The following is an 18,248-nucleotide window of genomic DNA, read 5'->3' as shown; positions in this document are numbered from 1 at the left end:
GAATAAGCATGAATTGTAGGTGGTTGGAGTCAGCTGGAAGGGTTTTGTTTCAGATACAAATATGTGTAGAAGCATTTGCCTAACTTAGGAATATAATCAGTAGAGTCTTTCTGTTTTAAGGACAAATAGTTTGTTACCTCTGAAATAAAAGGGTGCATTGCTCACTTGTAGAGTTGACTGTAAACTGAGTAAAGAATCCGACTTCAGAGAAAGACACTTAGATTATCAGGCTATTCTATGGTATTAAGTGAGGGGACAGTTATAACAGGGTAAACAACAGCCTACAGTGAAAGTAGACTATGGTCTAGTAGAATCTATCTTCTGTAACCCAAAGCATCAATTTTTGCAGGTGTTTTTACTTAAGTTTTACACTTTTCCAGCAGGTTCTCTGTTTTTTTTTTTTGCCAGTTTAGACTTAGTTTATATATAATAATAATAAATTGTATTGTATATAATGCATATTAACTATATATAACACCTTTTGTGTTAAGTATATAATATTTACATATATAATTTATAATATTTATATTATTATTATATGATTGCTGGTTATAAATTTCCTGAAGGAGCAAAGTGAGTGAAGGGGTATGCAATGTACTAAAAGTCCGGTCTTGTCTAAAGCATGAAATTGTGTGGATGCAATTCCATTCAATGTATTTTTCTCTTCCTTGTTCGATTTTTCCTATTTATTTTTAGTTACTAAAGTTTTGGTGGAAATGATACAGTCTTGCATTCTTGATTAGCTAATTTTTAAGTCAAAAATATGTTGAAGTATTTCTGTCCTGTGTGTACTTCCCTAAACATGTACAGTGAGCAGTTTGAAATATGAAAGGTAAAGGACAAATGTACATATGGCTCTGAATGTAAGATGAAAAATTCATAGCATTTAGAATTTTTGTTAAATGCAAATACCATCTCTGATTTCTATTTCAGACTGTGAACAAGTACAGCCTCCTCTGTGGCTTCAGACTTTAATGAATGCTTGCAAGCAAGCAAGTGATTTCAGTGTCCAAGGCGTTACTATTTCCCTTGTGATGGACTTGGTTGGATTGACTCAATCTGTTGCTCTTGTCACTGGAGAAAATCTCAACAGTGTGGACGCTGCACAGCCTCTTAGTCCTAACCAGGGAAGAGTGGCCGTGGTTATCAGACCTCCTCTTACTCAAGGCAATCTGAGATACATGGCTGAAAAGACGGATTTCTTCAAGGTACAATGCAGCATCTCACTAATGTTTTTTGTAGATTTTTTTTTCTTGGCTGGTGATTGACAGTCTTGGCTACTTTACTGTTCTTGGTCTGGTAAACAAGACTTCCTTGTGGAGTGTTTTGGTAATATTTGTAATCCATGTTGGACTCTAAATGGAAATACACAGTGGATTTTCCCACTCTGATTGTTTTGCTGACTGCTTGGGTGAAAACACTTGTTTGAAACTGTATTTGAAAATTTAAATGAAAACTGATCATATAGCATCATAAACTATTAGGGGCGTGAAATGAAGGTATACATAACGTAGGATTCTGATAAGCCACGCTCTGCACTTGAAGCTACGTAAGAAATAATTTATAAAAGATAACATATATATAATATATTACGTAGTTAGCTATAGCTAATGGAAGTTTATTTCTGGAGATACCTGAGTTCCATCTCTTAGCAGGATTTTTTTTGTGTAGTTAGTCATTGCAGCGTTTCAAACAGATGCGTAACTTCATACAAACAAAAAAGAACAGGTTTATAGATTGCCTATATGGCTGTCATATGCTGTCATCAGATGTAATGTTTCCCATAATCGCAAAGAGTTCAACATAGTTTAGAACAAAACAAGGCATGATACTCATTCACTTGTCTCTCTTGCAACTTCTGTTTTCACATCCAAAGCATATAGCTTTAACTCTTTGGGACCAGTTGGGTGACGGAACTCCCCAGCATCACCAGAAGAGTGTGGAGCTCTTCTACCAGCTGCACAACCTCGTTCCCTCTTCTAGCATTTGTGAAGATGTTATTAGTCAGCAGCTGACTCATAGAGACAAAGTAAGTTGTTCGTGTCGTTGAAAGATGACTAAAGTATATGGTTATTCATAGAGAAATATATTTGGAAAAAGGATTCAGTGCCTCAGTGGGTGTTGTAAGTAACTTCAGTATTTTTAAAGTGTTGCATTGTATTGGTAATATTCTTTCAAATGTGAAAACTGTAATCTTTTACTTGCATGCAGAACATCAGATTTATCCACCCTGACACTGACACCCTTTCCTGTATTCCCTCTCACAAGAAATCTTAATGTTATCTCTGTATTTGATCTCTGTTTTCATGATATCCTGCTGTTTCACAAACCTATAAAAAATGTTTGCAGTGGCAGTAACTGAATCTAGATTTTCTGTATTCCATGCCAGTTCTCCTGACCACTCTTCTTTCCCTGCACAGCTTCTTTATATCTAAGCCCTTTATTTTACTGTGCCCTTACCAACTGTAGTTCAGCCCTCTGGTGTGCCCTCTATTTCATCTGATTCTTGTGCCTTGTTCTAATGCCCTCTGTGCCTTTCTGCTTCCCTTCCTGCATAAAACTTGGAGAAGTTTTTATTGTTGCTCTGCTTACGCCACTTTTCTTGATAGTAAGGTTGGATTTTTTTTTCTCAAGACAGTGATGTGTGGTTCTCTCTCTTTGGTGAGAGGTGCCCTCCTTAACTGCCTTTCTTCTTGTCACCACCTTCCTTATACAGTATGAGATTTGCTTTCAGTTCCTTTCCCTTTCTGTGAGAAACATCCTTGTGAGTCTGCTGCATTTGATATTGTTACTTTGCTGCTTCTGCCTTGATATCCTTTCTCTTTTAGGCAGCAGTGAATTTGTTTTCTTTTGTCCTTCTGACTATTCATACGTTATCTGATTCTGGTTCTTTTCTAAGAATAAATGTGAATAACAGAAAAAAGAGTAGCTTGTAAGCGCAGATTCGAAGAGCTGTGCTATATATTTCTGAGCTCCATCTTCTGACGCTTCTCTTGGTTAATTATTTCCAGCTAAAGTGTTCCTGTGGGATTCTTTTCCTCTATTGGGAAGTAGAGGAATTGCAATAAATAGATAATTTCAATGGAGAGTCTTCTACACTATTTTATTCTTTGATCTCATGTGGCCTCTCTCTTCTGGAGTAATTTGTCGTTAAAAGATTTGAATTCTGAGTGTTCACTTGTTTTTCAGTTCCAGAGGGCTACTAATAAACTGCTGTAGCAGTAATTGCTACTTTTCTTTGCATCAATGTCTGGAAAATATGGTGCTTGCCTAATCTACACTAACTGACGTGGCAGCTGGGTTGTGAGTTGCCTGTGCATTTCTTTTCAGTATGCTGCTAAGGCTACTTTCCATCTCTGTCTCCTGTCAACAGCCATGGCCTTATACTTTGAGTAGAACCTCTTGAGTGATCAGAGAGCTGCTTCTCTGCCTCTGTAATAAATGTTTGGTTTCTGGTTATTACTTTGTAACTTATGCTGTCTCCTGTTCTGGGCCACAGGTTATTGTGTTTGCTCATGACCCAACTAGGTAGATTTCTCCTGTTCCTCATTGCTCTTCCGAAGTCTATTGGCTCACTGCTGGCTGTTTTTTAGAAACTAGCTTGGCTGTTGTATTGACAACTTCTGTTTTGCTGTCAGTTTAGCTAGTGCAAATCAAGTACTATTTTCAAAAGCTTTTGAAGATGGAAGGTGCTTATATCACTGACTATTTCTTTAATGTCTATGATATGTCTATGTCTGTGGTCCCATGATAGAAAATAGGGCTTCTCAGTGTTAAGAGACACACAGACTTTATGCAGGAGATCTTGTCCCTTCTCAAAAGTTATGTTCTGCTGCCCACTATATAAAGCACATGGTTAGCTTTTACTATGATTAATAGATATCCTGTTTGTCATGGTGGGTACTTTTTTTCCCCTAGAAACTAGTTTTAGATGGTGGCTGTCAACATTTGAGTTGAGGTCTTTGTACCACTCTAAATTTTAAACATATGAACTGTGTTCACAGCCCCAGCAGAATGAATGGTAGGAAATTACTTCCTTACATGCTCTGACAATTCATGGCCATGTCATTTAGAAGTAGTTGCCTTTTTGCCTTTCTACCAGAGAGTAACCAGATCAACAAAAGCAATTATGAGCCAGTTTGTCAATCACTTCAGTTCACAGGTTGGCATGTTTATAAAGCTGCTAATGATTTATATTGTGCTGGTCTGTGGACTGCTGTGACTGCTGATGTGGCATTCACTCATTTCTGTCAAACTTACTGTGAAGACAGTAACTTCTTGCATCTTACCAGTATGGATTGCAAGGACTTACATGGAATCATCTGCATGTGGTTAAGAACTGGAATTTCTACTCTCTATTCAGCAGACATGAGGGAATTGTTTTTAGGCAACTGTACAGAGTTTGCAGCAGTTTTTTTGTTTTTTTTTAAGAAGTTTTTTTTTTCTAAATACAGGTCATGCTTTTCTTTTCTTTCCAAAATTCCTTTGTTTCTTTTCTTTCTTCCTTTCTTTAAGTATACCTCTGATGTGATGTATCTTGTATCCCTTCTGTAACTTTCAGATTTTTTTTTAGCTTTTACTTAAAACTTGCGTTACTGTGGCAGATATCAGTTGTGTTAGCTGTTGCAAAGCCTCTTAGGCTGCATGTTGTAGTTAAATCTGGAATTATGCCAGATTATCACAGTAGCATTAATTGTTTGGTTTGGTCTCATTTTGATTAGAGGTAAATATACTTACCTATTCTTTATAAACACATATTTTAAAAACAAACAAGTGAAAATCTTCTTCATCATCTTGTCTCTCTTTATCGTTCAGTAGCTTAGTTTAAACCTTGACTGTATTTTAAAGTAATTTTGTTTGATGCTTTACTCAGTGTAACCATTTTGATTTTCATTCTTTGTTCAATCCTCCTGGTGCTTAGTAGCATCCTTGTCTCTTGGATAAAGCTGTCTCTAACAGATGTACCTGTGTATTATAGTGCAGCATTTACTGTTTACAGTTTTGCTCAATAACTCTTTCCTTTGATCAGCCCCACAGTAAAGAGATGAAGGCATAAAAATTGTTAAATACCAATTTCACCATTAAACATTCTCCATGTTATTAGCAGTCATAAGAAGTCAACTGCTGCAGTAACCATGTCCTTTTTGTCACAACAAAGCTATGAGTTCCAAAGCAAAAACTGGCATTTTATTGATAAGCTGTTCTCTATCTAGCTGGAGAATTCTTACATCTCTCTTTCTAGTCAACCTATTTTCTTTCCCTTGTTTCCTTGGTTACTGTATTTAATCCCATGATTCCAGACACTACCAGCTGGTTAACTATCTATAAATACTTTTTTCTCTGTCTGCCACTTTTCTCTGCGTCTGTATCCTTGACTGTTCAAAAAGCCATGCATGTTTCTTCCTTCTCTCTCCTTATGATCTCTTCTAGTGCCTTGGTGTAGATAAACTTCATGAAAACAGAGTCGTGCAGCTCAGGAGAGTAAGATTGCTCAAGTTACAACATTAAGTGTGGCTTGAAAAGGTTTTAAGTACATGGAAACTAAAGCAGCCAAGATCTAGAGGGAGAGAGAGGGAAGAATCTTTAATGTTGCTAATTGTTGACAAAGATCTGTTGTTGTCTATTGTTCTTACTATTTGAAAATAGGATATAAACATGCAGTTAAAAGTATTTTTAATAATTTATTGACATCTTGTAGGCTCCTGTACAGCTCTGTTTTTCAGTTCTTATCAGAGGCTGATGTATCTTAACAGAACCAACTTATAATTTTGTTCACAGAAAGTCAGAATGGAAGCTCATGCAAAGTTTGCAGTGCTATGGCATCTCACCCGGGACCTTCATATTAACAAGTCTTCTTCCTTTGGCCGTACCTTTGACAGGTTGGTGATGGCAAGCATGATCCAGTGAAAGATTGAGGCAAAATTATTTAACTGTGTCATAGTGGCAGCATATAGTGTTCAGAACTTAGAGAAATACATTTTACGTTCTGGTATCAGACCCCCTTCTTAGAAAAAGCTGAATGATCTGGACTCTGAGCTAGTCTCATCTTCCTAAGCTAGCACAAACACTGTGGGAAAATGCATGTTTAATTTTTCCAGTACATACTTAGCTGTAGGAAGCAGAGTAAAGAGGCTATTTTTTTGGCTTGACACTGTCACTCATTGCAGAAGTGGTAATAAATTTTGTGTTTAAAGTTAAGGAGCTTATGAATACTGGAGGTTATAAAACAGTAAAATTCAGTCATATACACGTACTGTTTTTCCCCAAGTCTGGAAAAGAAGTCTGGAAAGAATTTGTTGGTTGAAAGGCTTTGAGTTATCAAATACATTTATCCTTCCAGTTCTTGAAGAAAAGATCTTTGAATAAGTTATCTTCTTGTCCGTGCAGCTATGTGAATTGGCATTTTAAGGTTTATCATTTTTTGCTGCCTTAGCACTTATAGGCAATCAAACTTTGCTATGCTGGTAGCTGTACAAATACTGTAACACTCTGTACTACTATTACTACAGCAGCTGTGTTACTGACTTTATTGCTAGTTTTTCCTGGCAATTTCTTCATCAGGCTGTACTAAAATATAGAACTTCACATTGCATGCTGGAGTATATTCTGATATGTAGAAATTTGTCATATATCAGACTCAAATGGAATTAAACTGAGTCCTGTAGAATATGTGAGGTTCGTTCTTTCTGTTTTAGATCTTTGTTCATCATGCTGGACAGCCTTAACAGCTTGGATGGTTCTACATGGTCAGTGGGACAAGCCTGGTTAAATCAAGTACTTCAAAGACATGATATCGCAAGGGTTCTTGAACCTTTGCTCCTACTGCTTCTTCATCCAAAAACTCAGCGAGTTTCTGTTCAACGAGTACAGGCTGAATGTTACTGGACTAAGTCTCCCTATCACCCCGAAGAAGAAAATGAAAAGCACTTTATGCAGAAATTCAGCTGTGCTGATGGTGTGTACACAAGAATACTCTAGGAAGTTCATTAATGAGTTTATTAACTTGCTATTTATATGCAATATTAAAAATACAGACTTTTGTTTAGCATAACTAGCAAAATAAAGTGCTAGAATGGCCACTGCTTCTATGTGCTTTAGTGCACTTTTTTTTTAAGGCTAGGTGTCACAGCCTTGAAGTATCTTTGAAGTTTAACTGCCCTCAGATTAAGACAGTATACAAGTATTTCAATGCAGAGCATATTATTATGTCTTACAGACTTCAGTAGAACTTAAGCTTATGACCTGAAGTTTAACCAAGAAATTAGATTTTTTTTTTTTTTTTGTGAATTGGGAACACCGATGTGGGGCTGACTGAAAACATACTGATTAAGTTTGAAGATGTTTGCATGTATTCTATATTGTTAGTAACATATTAATAATTCTTTTTTTGTCAAAACACAAGTAGATAAGACTGCATAAGGCTTCACAAGGAAATTATGTTTTGTTAAGGTCTACTACTAAAGTATTTTTGGCTTGCTTATGTGAATGTGTGACTTGTTATTTACTGGTGTTTTTTTTGCATTAAAGTGAAAAGGAACTATTTACCTTACTGTTATTTAATTTAAAGTCTTGATAATAGTTTAAATTCTAAATATAAATTCTAAATTCTGTTCTGAAAAACAAGATACCATGTAAATAATTTTTTCATGTTTTTCTTTAAGCATTTTCTCACGTGCCTGTAAGCCAAGGACAACTTATTATACCTAAAGAAGGCAATGAAAAGCAGCTTGTTATGGACGAAATGGAGAACTTCAGCCTGACTGTCAACCCTCTGAGTGACCGGCTTTCCTTGTTAAGTACCAGCAGCGAGACCATTCCAATGGTTGTGTCTGATTTTGACCTTCCTGACAATCAGGTTGAAATACTGCAGAGTTCTGATTCTGGCTGTTCTCAGTCATCTACTGGAGACAACATCAGCTACGAGGTGGAAACAGAAAGCCTGAGTGCTCAAGATAGCTCTCAGACTCTGAGAGAAGACTCGCCTGATGAAATTGTGCAACAAGTCATTACTGACCTTATCTGCAGAGTTGTAAGCAGTCTTGGAGAAGAGAATGACCCAGTTAAACACAGTCTGCACTCAGAGGATACTTCATGTAATTTCAGTCCTTTGGATAACCCCGAGGAGATGACTAAAAGTGAAGATCAAAATATTCAAAGTAGCCAAAGTAGTTTGCTTAGTAATGACAGTTCCCAGTTATTGTCAGCCTCAACTGAGACTGGACTTGAGAGCTTAAGAGACGAAATTTCAAGAAATAACTCCTCACCCTGTATTGCAGCAAGCCAGCAGTCCCTGTCAGATCTCACTCTTGCTTCCACAGAGTCCAAGTCCAGAAAGCGGAGCCACAGCAGCATTCAGTTCAACTTCAAAGGAAAACTGCCGGAAAAAACGTCAGAAAAAGAAACAATTGTTAAAGAGGCTGGTAAGCAACCAGGTGCAAAACCTAAGGTGAAAATAGCCAAAAAGAAAGATGAAGAGAAGAAGAAAGCGCAAACAGAAAAGCTTAAACAAACAAATGTCTTCTTTAGTGATGGCCTTGATTTGGAAAACTGGTATAGCTGTGGAGAAGGAGAAATTTCAGAAATAGAGAGTGATGTGGGGTCCCCAGGAATGCGGAAATCTCCCAACTTCAATATCCATCCCTTGTATCAACATGTACTGCTTTATCTCCAGCTGTATGACTCCTCAAGGACATTGTATGCTTTTTCTGCAATTAAAGCAATTCTGAAGACAAATCCCTCAGCTTTCGTAAGTGCTATCTCCACTACCAGTGTCAACAATGCATACACTCCTCAGCTCTCACTGCTCCAGAATCTCCTAGCCAGGCATCGGATATCTGTTATGGGCAAGGATTTCTATAGTCACATCCCAGTTGATTCTAACCATAACTTTCGGAGTTCTATGTACATAGAAATTCTTATCTCCTTGTGTTTATATTACATGCGGAGCCACTATCCAACTCACGTTAAAGTAACCTCACAAGATCTGATAGGAAACCGTAATATGCAAATGATGAGTATAGAAATACTGACACTTCTCTTTGCTGAATTGGCCAAAGTTATAGAAAGCTCTGCAAAAGGCTTTCCTAGTTTTATTTCGGACATGTTATCCAAGTGCAAGGTTCAGAAAGTGATCCTGCATTGTCTGCTGTCTTCTATCTTTAGCGCACAGAAATGGCACAGTGAAAAGATGGCTGGAAAAAACATAGTGGCTGTAGAAGAAGGTTTCTCTGAAGACAGCCTTATAAATTTTTCTGAAGATGAATTTGACAATGGCAGTACTCTACAGTCACAGCTTTTAAAAGTGCTTCAGCGGCTGATTGTGTTGGAACACAGAGTAATGACTGTGCCTGAGGAAAATGAAACAGGCTTCGACTTTGTCATAACAGACTTGGAGCACATTGGTCCCCAGCAGCCGATGACTTCTCTTCAGTATTTACACTCCCAGCCAATAACCTGCCAAGGCATGTTTCTCTGCGCAGTGATAAGAGCTTTACATCAACACTGTGCCTGTAAAATGCATCCTCAGTGGATTGGCCTTATCACTTCCACTTTGCCTTACATGGGAAAGGTTCTTCAGAGGGTGGTTGTTTCTGTGACTCTTCAGCTCTGCAGGAACTTGGATAATTTAATTCAGCAATATAAATATGAAACAGGATTATCTGATAATAGGTAAGTATATCTAGAGGTGTATAATCTTTTTAAGCAAATTTAATTGTGTTGAATTACTTTGCTGCTGGATGAGTTCATTTAAAAATATATTTTATTTTAGGCCTCTCTGGATGGCGTCAGTCACTCCCCCAGATATGGTTCTTACTCTATTAGAAGGGATTACAACAATAATTCATTACTGCCTGCTAGATCCATCTACACAATATCATCAGGTAAATTTACTTGGGCATCTGAGAAGTTCCTGTGCAGTATATGTCAAATTAAGGACTGTAATTGGATAAACGTGCTTGTATTAGGTACTTGCACAAAACTGAAGGTCTGAGTGAGGAAAATAATAGCCATGTAGTAATCTTGGTTGTAAATGTGTTTTTCATGTATAGTGTATACATCTCAATTATTGTTCCATTTAATTTTCTACTAATTATACTTCTAAGAGAGTATTCTTAGACTTTTCTGTTGTTATCATTATTCCCTTGAAACAACAAAGTAGGAATTCCTTAACTTTCAGACCTCTAAAATGCAACTTTTTAGAACTTCATTGCGACTTCATTGTGGAACTTTGCAGACTGATGCATATCTGGCACTTTCTGGCTGGATTATGTTCATTGTGCAATATGTCAAAATATTTTCTTTCTGCTTTTTCGGTATATTCACAATTTGTCTTCAGTCAAGCAATATTTTCAGATCTGATATTAAGAGCATAGTATCTTTTAAGAATTTGGCCCAGATTTTACATGAAAACTTTTGTTCTGCTGTCTATCTTGGTTTTGTCATTTTTGTTCTTATTCCCCTTTGCCTTCCATTCATTTGAAAATAACCGAGAAGTGTTTATTGTCTGTGCAAGTAAATAATTTTGCTTAATGTATTTGTTAAACCTCAGATTCTGAAATAATTATATTTTGCAAAGGTGTAGGCAGATGATACAAAATTGATTGCCGTAGCCATGAGGTACCACATGTTCAGAACACGTTCCATTCTGAATGACTGAGAGTCAAAAGATTCTTTAATCAATTATTATTTGATAAACTCAAAGCCTCTAAGTACTGTAAAAATTACCGAAAAGCTGTTTTGGAAAAGAGTCCTGGTTTAAAGCTTCCATGTACATTGTTTCAATTTACACTATTTTACTAATGTTATTTGTGTAGATATTTAATGCTGTTCTTCCCCTCTTCCCTTGAAATGTTCTAGCTTTTGGTTAATGTAGATCAGAAGCACTTAATTGAAGCACGCAATGGGATCCTGTCTATCCTGCATATGATCATGTCTTCTGTGACTTTGCTGTGGAGCATCCTTCACCTTGCAGACTCTTCAGAGAAAACTACTGCTGCCGCTGCTGCATCCATTACCACTATTAATCTTGGGTCAACAAAGGTCAGAATGTCAGGGATAATATTGTTTACATAGTACATAAATACCTTCATCAAACTAAATCCAATTACATTCCCTTAAATGTAAATTGACTTTTAATACATTTGTCCTAATCTACCCACCCACCTGAGAAACAAGACCCAAGAAAATGGGTATTGACTCTGCTTTTAAACTTAAATGTATCAGCTAACAGCAAGTCTCCCATTTGCTTTCTACAAAGAAAATTAAACCCATCCTGAAAAATACTTGAACCATTTAAGCCACCCTTTTATGCCTCAAAACATGTAAAATGCTCATGTAGAATCATAACAAAAGAGAGCCGTCCTCTTAAAACGCCTTGTATTCAGACACTTTTGAACTAGTTCCGTTACTCATTCAGTGTCCATACTGTGATATCCTTATACATGGGGAAATAGCCCTGCAATCACAAAGATGAGAATACAAGAGGGAGTCAAATATTGAGAATGCTGCCTAGCCCTCTTATTGGAAGCATTTCAAACTTCTAATATTCCACATTTTAAAATAGGAAATTGTCAGTTAAATCTGAGATATTTTAAAATATTATTTCCTAACAGTTATTTTGAATATTACCAGGTACTTTTTCAGATGATGCTATTTTACGTCATTTTCAACATTTGGCATTCAGGCTGAAGGAGTGATCACTCCTTTTTTTAAGACTCCATGTCTTTCCACAGACGTTATCTGTCATCATATTTGTGCTGCCAGTAGGGCTTCCTAATCAAGGAAGGGAAAGGGGTCTGTATGCCATCATGTGGATGGCATATGATGTTATGCTTCTTCTGTGAAAATAAGATAAGCTTTTTCACTCTGGTTCAATATTAACTTTTCTGTAAATCCTAGGTTTTCTTTAGTTTGCCGAAATCCATAATATTCAAAAGAGCATTCAATATGTGCTGTCCATGAAAGTGTCCCTTCTAAAGTCCTTTCTAATGACAGCAACCACACTTGGCAACTGTATGAAGTGCATAGTCAAGATCTAGTATTCTATGTAACAGTCTTCTGAAAGATTAGACAATTCCTACTCAAATATATCAGACTAACATAGAAATGGCTTTCAGGAAACAGATAAAAGTGCACTTTTCTCTGAAATCTTCCTGTCATAGGAAACAGGATGAAGAACAGGATGAGAAGGTGGCTTATGAAATAAACGCCTAAAGAAATCTGGTGTGTTTAAAAAAACATGATGTTAAGAGTTTCAACAATGAATATTTTAGTCTTACAGAGTAGCTTGTTCTTTCTTCTGTGTTTTTTTTCCCTACTACTTATTTTTTCTCTCACTTCCTATCCCTATATTTCTCTCATTTCCAATCCCTATTTGTATCGTACACATCTTTCTTTCTTCATAATAATAAGCACTTGATAATTGTTATATCTACACTTACCCTCTTTCCTCCTGCCTATACATACCCAGTTTTGCTTCTTCTCATAGGTCATTTTCGGTATCACTAATCTTTCTTATTTTTTATAGTTTTTATAGTTTTCTCAGCTTGTGTACATATCTTGAAGTAAGGTGTCCAAAACTGGACATGGTACATGATATCTTCTTTCAAGAAAAATATTTTATGTCTGTCATGAAGTGCTGCTATTTATGAATGCCTTTTTCCACTTCCTAGCAAAGTCAACACAGTGAGTTTGTGATCCACAATAATCCAAAAATTTTATTTTTTCTTTTTTATGCAGCACTGCTAGCTTAAATAGTTTCTCATCCTGCATAGCTAGTTGTTTATTCCCTACCTTTACATGCAAAGCTCAAGCTGTTATTGCATTGCAAATGTTATAACATTTACCCAGTTTGTCAGATCACCTTGTGTTCTGTACCTTTCTATCTGTTGCTTTCTACTTCATTATCACTTGCAAATTCGTAAAGTATATTTTCTTATCTGTTCTGAATGTAATGCTGGGATACTTAACTAAAAGTGTATGTGTTCCTCCATATTTCAGAATTTGAGGCAGCAGATTCTTGAACTGTTGGGTCCAATTTCAATGAATCATGGTGTTCACTTTATGGCTGCTATTGCATTTGTATGGAATGAAAGAAGACAAAATAAAAATACATCTAGAACAAAGGTATGCTTATACTGCCATGGTCACTTTAAATTGCAGTAATAGCTTTAAGTGATATGGAAGCATTAAGGATAAGATTTTGGCATTCCAGTGAATAATGCATATTATGAAATGGAAAATATTTATGTTGTATTTTTAATTAGCAACTGTACTGCTGGGGTGTTACCAATTTAAAACTGATTTTCTTTAAAACCTGGTATTACTTCCCTGTACCTTTCTAGAATCTAGGACAGTGTGTGCCACCAAAGTTGCTCTGTAGCAGAGTAATAGAATAATGATGATTTGTGCAGAAGCTTAGGGACATGAATGCATGCTAAGTATCTTCATAAATAGTCAAGATTTTTGTTCATATATATTATTTGCCACAGCTGGTTAAAAGCATGATTTTGTTGAATAATTTAGTTCGCAGTGTTCATATTCAGATGTTAGTTTAATTACTATGCTTTTTACTCATCTAGCTTTTGCAGAAATAGAGTATTTGCTGCCTTTTTGCTTTTGAAGCCACAATTATAAATTTGACCTCTTTGCATATGAATTATACTTTAGGCCTTATTTATGTAATTATCTCACACATTGCAGCAGATTGTGTATTCTTTGCCTCAGCACCCTCCCCAACCTCTATAATGCATCTCTTTAAGATTATACTGTAAGTTCGGTGATGACTTTGTAGGAGCTTTCAACTTGCATCATGCCCTGGATAGAAACAACTTACATAAACTCTTGTGTAACATCTCACATATAGCATGTTGTATTTGAAGATAAGGTAAACATTTCACAGAAAAATGTGTAGTGTTTTGTGAAGGAGTGTGTTTCCAAGTTGGAAGCCATGTGGTCAAAGTTCAAATTGTAGATGACAAAGCTAAACTGATGCTTCCAACCTTGAGTTTCAGATTTTCAGATTTTTGTATGCTTACCTGCTTGATTGCTTAAGGTTCTTTGACTATTTTATTGAAATATCTTGAGCTAACCTGAAGACTACCACAAAAGTAGTTGAATGCAATATCTATTCTTAAAGGAAGCTTTAAGAGTTATTTTTATTCTGACTCAAAAATTTGTCAGGATACTCTTCCTCACTTGATAGAAATCTGCTCATTAAGAGCTTTCTCAAAAGCATCACTATCAAGATAGGCAACTTTCTAAGATACCTTTTATAGTCTGTAAAGACACATGGCTCTAAGGAGGCATTTCAGGTCTGGATCCTCTTGATCCTCCATAGTAGTAGGTCTCTTTCCATTTACCTAAGAAAAAAGCCTATGAGGCCTTAATTTTGGGATAGGAATTGTCTGTGATGGTAATGTGACATGTTTATTCTTCTAGGTTATTCCTGCAGCAGGTGAAGAACAGCTTCTGCTGGTTGAACTAGTTCGCTCAATCAGTGTTATGAGAACGGAGACTGTTATACAAACAGTGAAGGAAGTTTTGAAGCAGCCTCCAGCCATAGCAAAGGACAAGGTATGAAAACTGTAGAAGCGCTACTGATTTATTGAGCGTCTTCTTACTAAAGCTTAGAACACTGATGTAGATACTTGGTTGGCTTTGTGCATGAAATAATTGTGTACTGTACTTAGTGTGAAAATTTTGAATACCTAGTAGATAGGTGAGCTTTTGGAGGGAAGTCATGTAAGTCATTACTGGTTTTGGAACGACTCCAGGATCTTGTTTACTGCTGAACAAAAAGTGTTTTGTGGGAATGGCTTCCTTATATGAGAGAAACCCTAGTATAAGATTGAATTTTCTTTTGGGTGGGAAAGGGAAATGAGGAAAAGAGGAAGAAACAAAAGAAGAATAACTTCATAAAGAGATGCCTTATTGGGTGTTCATAATACCTTGTTAATGAATTAAGTTACATATTCAGACAATGCAGTAAAATAGTGTTTTCATTTTTGCTCTAGCAAGAGGGGAAAGACTTTCTTTCTTCCCTATAACAGTTTTCATTTTTTCCCCAGAAACATCTTTCACTGGAAGTCTGCATGTTGCAGTTTTTCTATGCTTATACTCAAAGGTAAGTCAAGAAGTTAAGCTTTATTCCTGTCACCAAGAAGCAGATGAACAAATTGGATTTTTTTTTTTTTTATATTTTATAACCCTTAGGAAGAGAAATGGCTTGTGTACTATAAATCATGAAGAAAGATTGTTTTTGAACTGTATGTGTTATAAAGAAGAAAGAGATTATTTTTATAAAGTAAAAAGGGAAATGGAATTCCCTAATTCTGCATCACCCTTCTTCCCTGTCTGAAAATTTTTCAGGAAGTCTCCCTACTGTGTAAAGAAAGCTGATCTTACTTGTACTGTAACTCACTGCTACCACTCCAGCCTTTGACTGAAAAGCATATCTTTTGAGTATACTGTTCTTCTGCCTTCTTTCTTTTCTTAATGGCTTGATGTAACCATCTAATATTAAACAGAAAAAAAATAATCTGTAGCAGTGTTGATTAACAATATCTGACAGATAAACTGTGAGGTAAAAAAGTGAAGAATGCTGAGGGAGATTATGCTATTTTCATTGCTGTCATTGCTGTCTCTATTTTAGGATTCCAGTGACCAGCTTAGTAGATAGCTGGGCAGCACTGCTGCTTCTCTTAAAGGATTCCATCCAGGTTGGTCTTCCAGCTCCAGGACAATTCCTCATACTTGGGTAAGGGTTCTTGATATCTGCAATTTCTAAAGAAGCTTAACATAAGTGTGTGAAATCATACTGAAGTGTTAGTGTGTTGACTCAAAGATAAGTGAAAAAGATCTGGAGATGAATCCCTGTTACCTGTGTTCTGTTTCTATTAGTGTCTTCTCTGAGGAATGGTTATAGAGAGAGATGAAATTTTTTATTAGAATATTACATAAGACAAGATCTTTATTACCTTACTGGTTATTGGAACCATTCAGGCTCTTTAAACATTAGATTTAAATTTCTGATTTTACTTATTCAGTAACTAATAATGCCTAATTTTGGTATACATAGATTTGCAGCCCACTAGAAAAGATTCATTTCTAGCACAGAAGCTGTTTGTGGAATATTAGAAATAACATGTTGGATATGGTTTTCTGTATAAAGCATCAAGCACCATTTTCTTGAATTTCTGGAATTTAACTTCACTAGAAAATTGTTTCTAAAGATACTTGAATACATTGCAGTAAAATATGTGATAATCTTCATGGTATAATCAAAACTAACTTAAACTTGCAAAGGTGTTTTCTAGAATATTGATAAGTAGTAGTGACATTAAGGTTTAGTAAACAAATACCGGGCGCATAAATTTCTTCAGATTTGTCATGGCTTTCAAAATTACTGGTTAACTTACAAAGTCCATATTTGCTTCATTTTTTTTTCAGTGTTCTGAATGAGTTTATTATGAAAAATCCAAGCCTGGAGAATAAAAAGGACCAAAGGGATCTTCAGGTAAGATTTTTTTTGTAGGTTTTGTTGCTTTAAAAATATTGAACAATAAATGATTTGTTTGGGAGAATCATATGAATGACAAGACAGTACCCAAATTATGTTCCTTGTAAAAGTGTTTTTAAGCAATTAATAAGCATCAAACAAATTTTAAATGTTTATTGCTGGTATGTTGATTGTTTAATTTAGTGTAGTTTCTGAAGGAAATTGGACCTATGTGCTGTCCTTCTCCATTCAGCCCAAGGACTGATGCTCAATTTTGAGCCAATTCTGATGGAAGGTGTCCTAAAGATATTACTTTAATTGACTGTGTACAGAAGAAGGATTATTAGTGCCCTCCTTGAGGGAGAGACAGCAGCTGGACAACAGCCAAGTGCTGCCAGTTTTCCAGCAAAGCAGGAGGGAGGCTTAGAGGGAGGTCACGAGGTAGGGGAGGAGAGAGAGAGGGAGATGTTAGAAAGGTGTTCACAAGTAAGAGGGTAGTGGGACTGGAAGGCAGACTAAGGAAGAGACAAATGTCAAACAGGTTGGTAATAACCAGAAAATTCAATATAGGCTGTTTTGTGAAATAATGGAGTCTTGACTGCTTCATTTGATACTTATTTTCCTCAATGCGTGTATTTTTCTTATTTTATGTTTTTAGTCTGGAGTGCTTTCTGTAAGCAGGGCCTTGCCTGTTCTAATTTTCTGTCAGTATTTTTCATTCCTAAACTCTTCTTAATGTTACCGTGTTTTCTGAATTCTTTTCTCCTGAGAACAATGGTTTGAAAAATTCTAATGTGGGACCACCCAGAGTAGTTTTCTTGCTAATCATAATAGGGGTCCAGTTGGTGTTAAAATCTTAGAATTTATTTTGATATGTATGTAGCAGCACTGTATTACAAGCTCATATTCAGATTGGCTTGTTCCCAAATACTTGATTACTAATGAACATTATTCCTGTTTAACGAGCAGATGTGTGCAGTTAGATGTGTACGTGGTTCATTTCCAAGATGATGTAATAATATCTTGTTGGAAAGCATGCAGAGCCAGTCCCAAGTTAAGCAATTGTTCATAGAATATAATTTCCTTAGCATTTTCCAGATACTAATTGTGTCTGTGGAGTAAAGCTTAGATAACTTTTTCGATTCTTATCTATTTTGACATGTATTTGTGAGAAGGTTGCTACCACAACCAGATGTGTGTTCAGAATTGTGGTCAGCATATGTGGTAGGAAGGATTTTATAAAAACGCTTCAGTCCTTCAGGATGTGATAAACACTTGCAGATCTTTGTTCTGTTAACTTCAAACCTTTTATTGAATATACTAGAACTATCTTATATATCAGTTCTGTACTCTGAAAAAGACCTGTAGTATCTTCTATTTAGTACTGTTTGTAATATGTTGAAGATGATGAAGAACTCCAGAGAAAATGAGATCATTGGTAATATTTAACAGAAGTGAATTAAAGCAGTTCTGTACATCACTTAGAGATTACTTAGAGATTTTCAACAAAAACGTGTGTCAGGACAACAAATGTAGCCCTTCTAGACAAAGTTCTTAAAAGCTTTTTTTTTTTTTTTTTTTTTTTTTTTACTATCAGGATGTAACACACAAGATAGTGGACGCCATTGGAGCAATTGCTGGTTCTTCCTTGGAGCAGACTACTTGGCTAAGACGAAACTTAGAGGTCAAGCCTTCCCCCAAGATTATGGTTGATGGAAACAATGTAGAATCAGATATTGAAGGTGACTTC

The 18,248-nt window shown here is 36.1% G+C and overlaps 1 protein-coding gene across 9 annotated transcripts in view; it reads left to right on the top strand.

The window, feature by feature from the left end:
- The window catches only part of DOP1A (DOP1 leucine zipper like protein A), a 61,429-nt gene that overhangs the window by 32,201 nt on the left and 10,980 nt on the right, over window positions 1-18,248 (top strand). For all 9 annotated transcript variants that reach the window (XR_011095219.1, XM_068678077.1, XM_068678078.1 and 6 more), the window contains 13 exons: window positions 934-1,208; window positions 1,877-2,029; window positions 5,779-5,879; window positions 6,696-6,955; window positions 7,662-9,669; window positions 9,770-9,881; window positions 10,858-11,040; window positions 13,000-13,125; window positions 14,440-14,574; window positions 15,069-15,124; window positions 15,653-15,757; window positions 16,450-16,516; window positions 18,096-18,240. Coding sequence is in view for 8 of the 9 variants with exons in the window: in XM_068678077.1 (XP_068534178.1) it covers window positions 934-1,208; window positions 1,877-2,029; window positions 5,779-5,879; window positions 6,696-6,955; window positions 7,662-9,669; window positions 9,770-9,881; window positions 10,858-11,040; window positions 13,000-13,125; window positions 14,440-14,574; window positions 15,069-15,124; window positions 15,653-15,757; window positions 16,450-16,516; window positions 18,096-18,240 (3,726 nt within the window). In the remaining variant the exon portion in view is untranslated. The remainder of the gene's footprint in view (window positions 1-933; window positions 1,209-1,876; window positions 2,030-5,778; window positions 5,880-6,695; window positions 6,956-7,661; window positions 9,670-9,769; window positions 9,882-10,857; window positions 11,041-12,999; window positions 13,126-14,439; window positions 14,575-15,068; window positions 15,125-15,652; window positions 15,758-16,449; window positions 16,517-18,095; window positions 18,241-18,248) is intronic.

This window comes from Anas acuta, chromosome 3 (assembly GCF_963932015.1).
Source record: "Anas acuta chromosome 3, bAnaAcu1.1, whole genome shotgun sequence".
In the NCBI taxonomy this organism is placed as follows: Eukaryota; Metazoa; Chordata; class Aves; order Anseriformes; family Anatidae; genus Anas; species Anas acuta.
The sequence above is the reverse complement of the archived record's forward strand: the minus strand, read 5'-3'. Positions and strand labels throughout refer to the sequence as shown.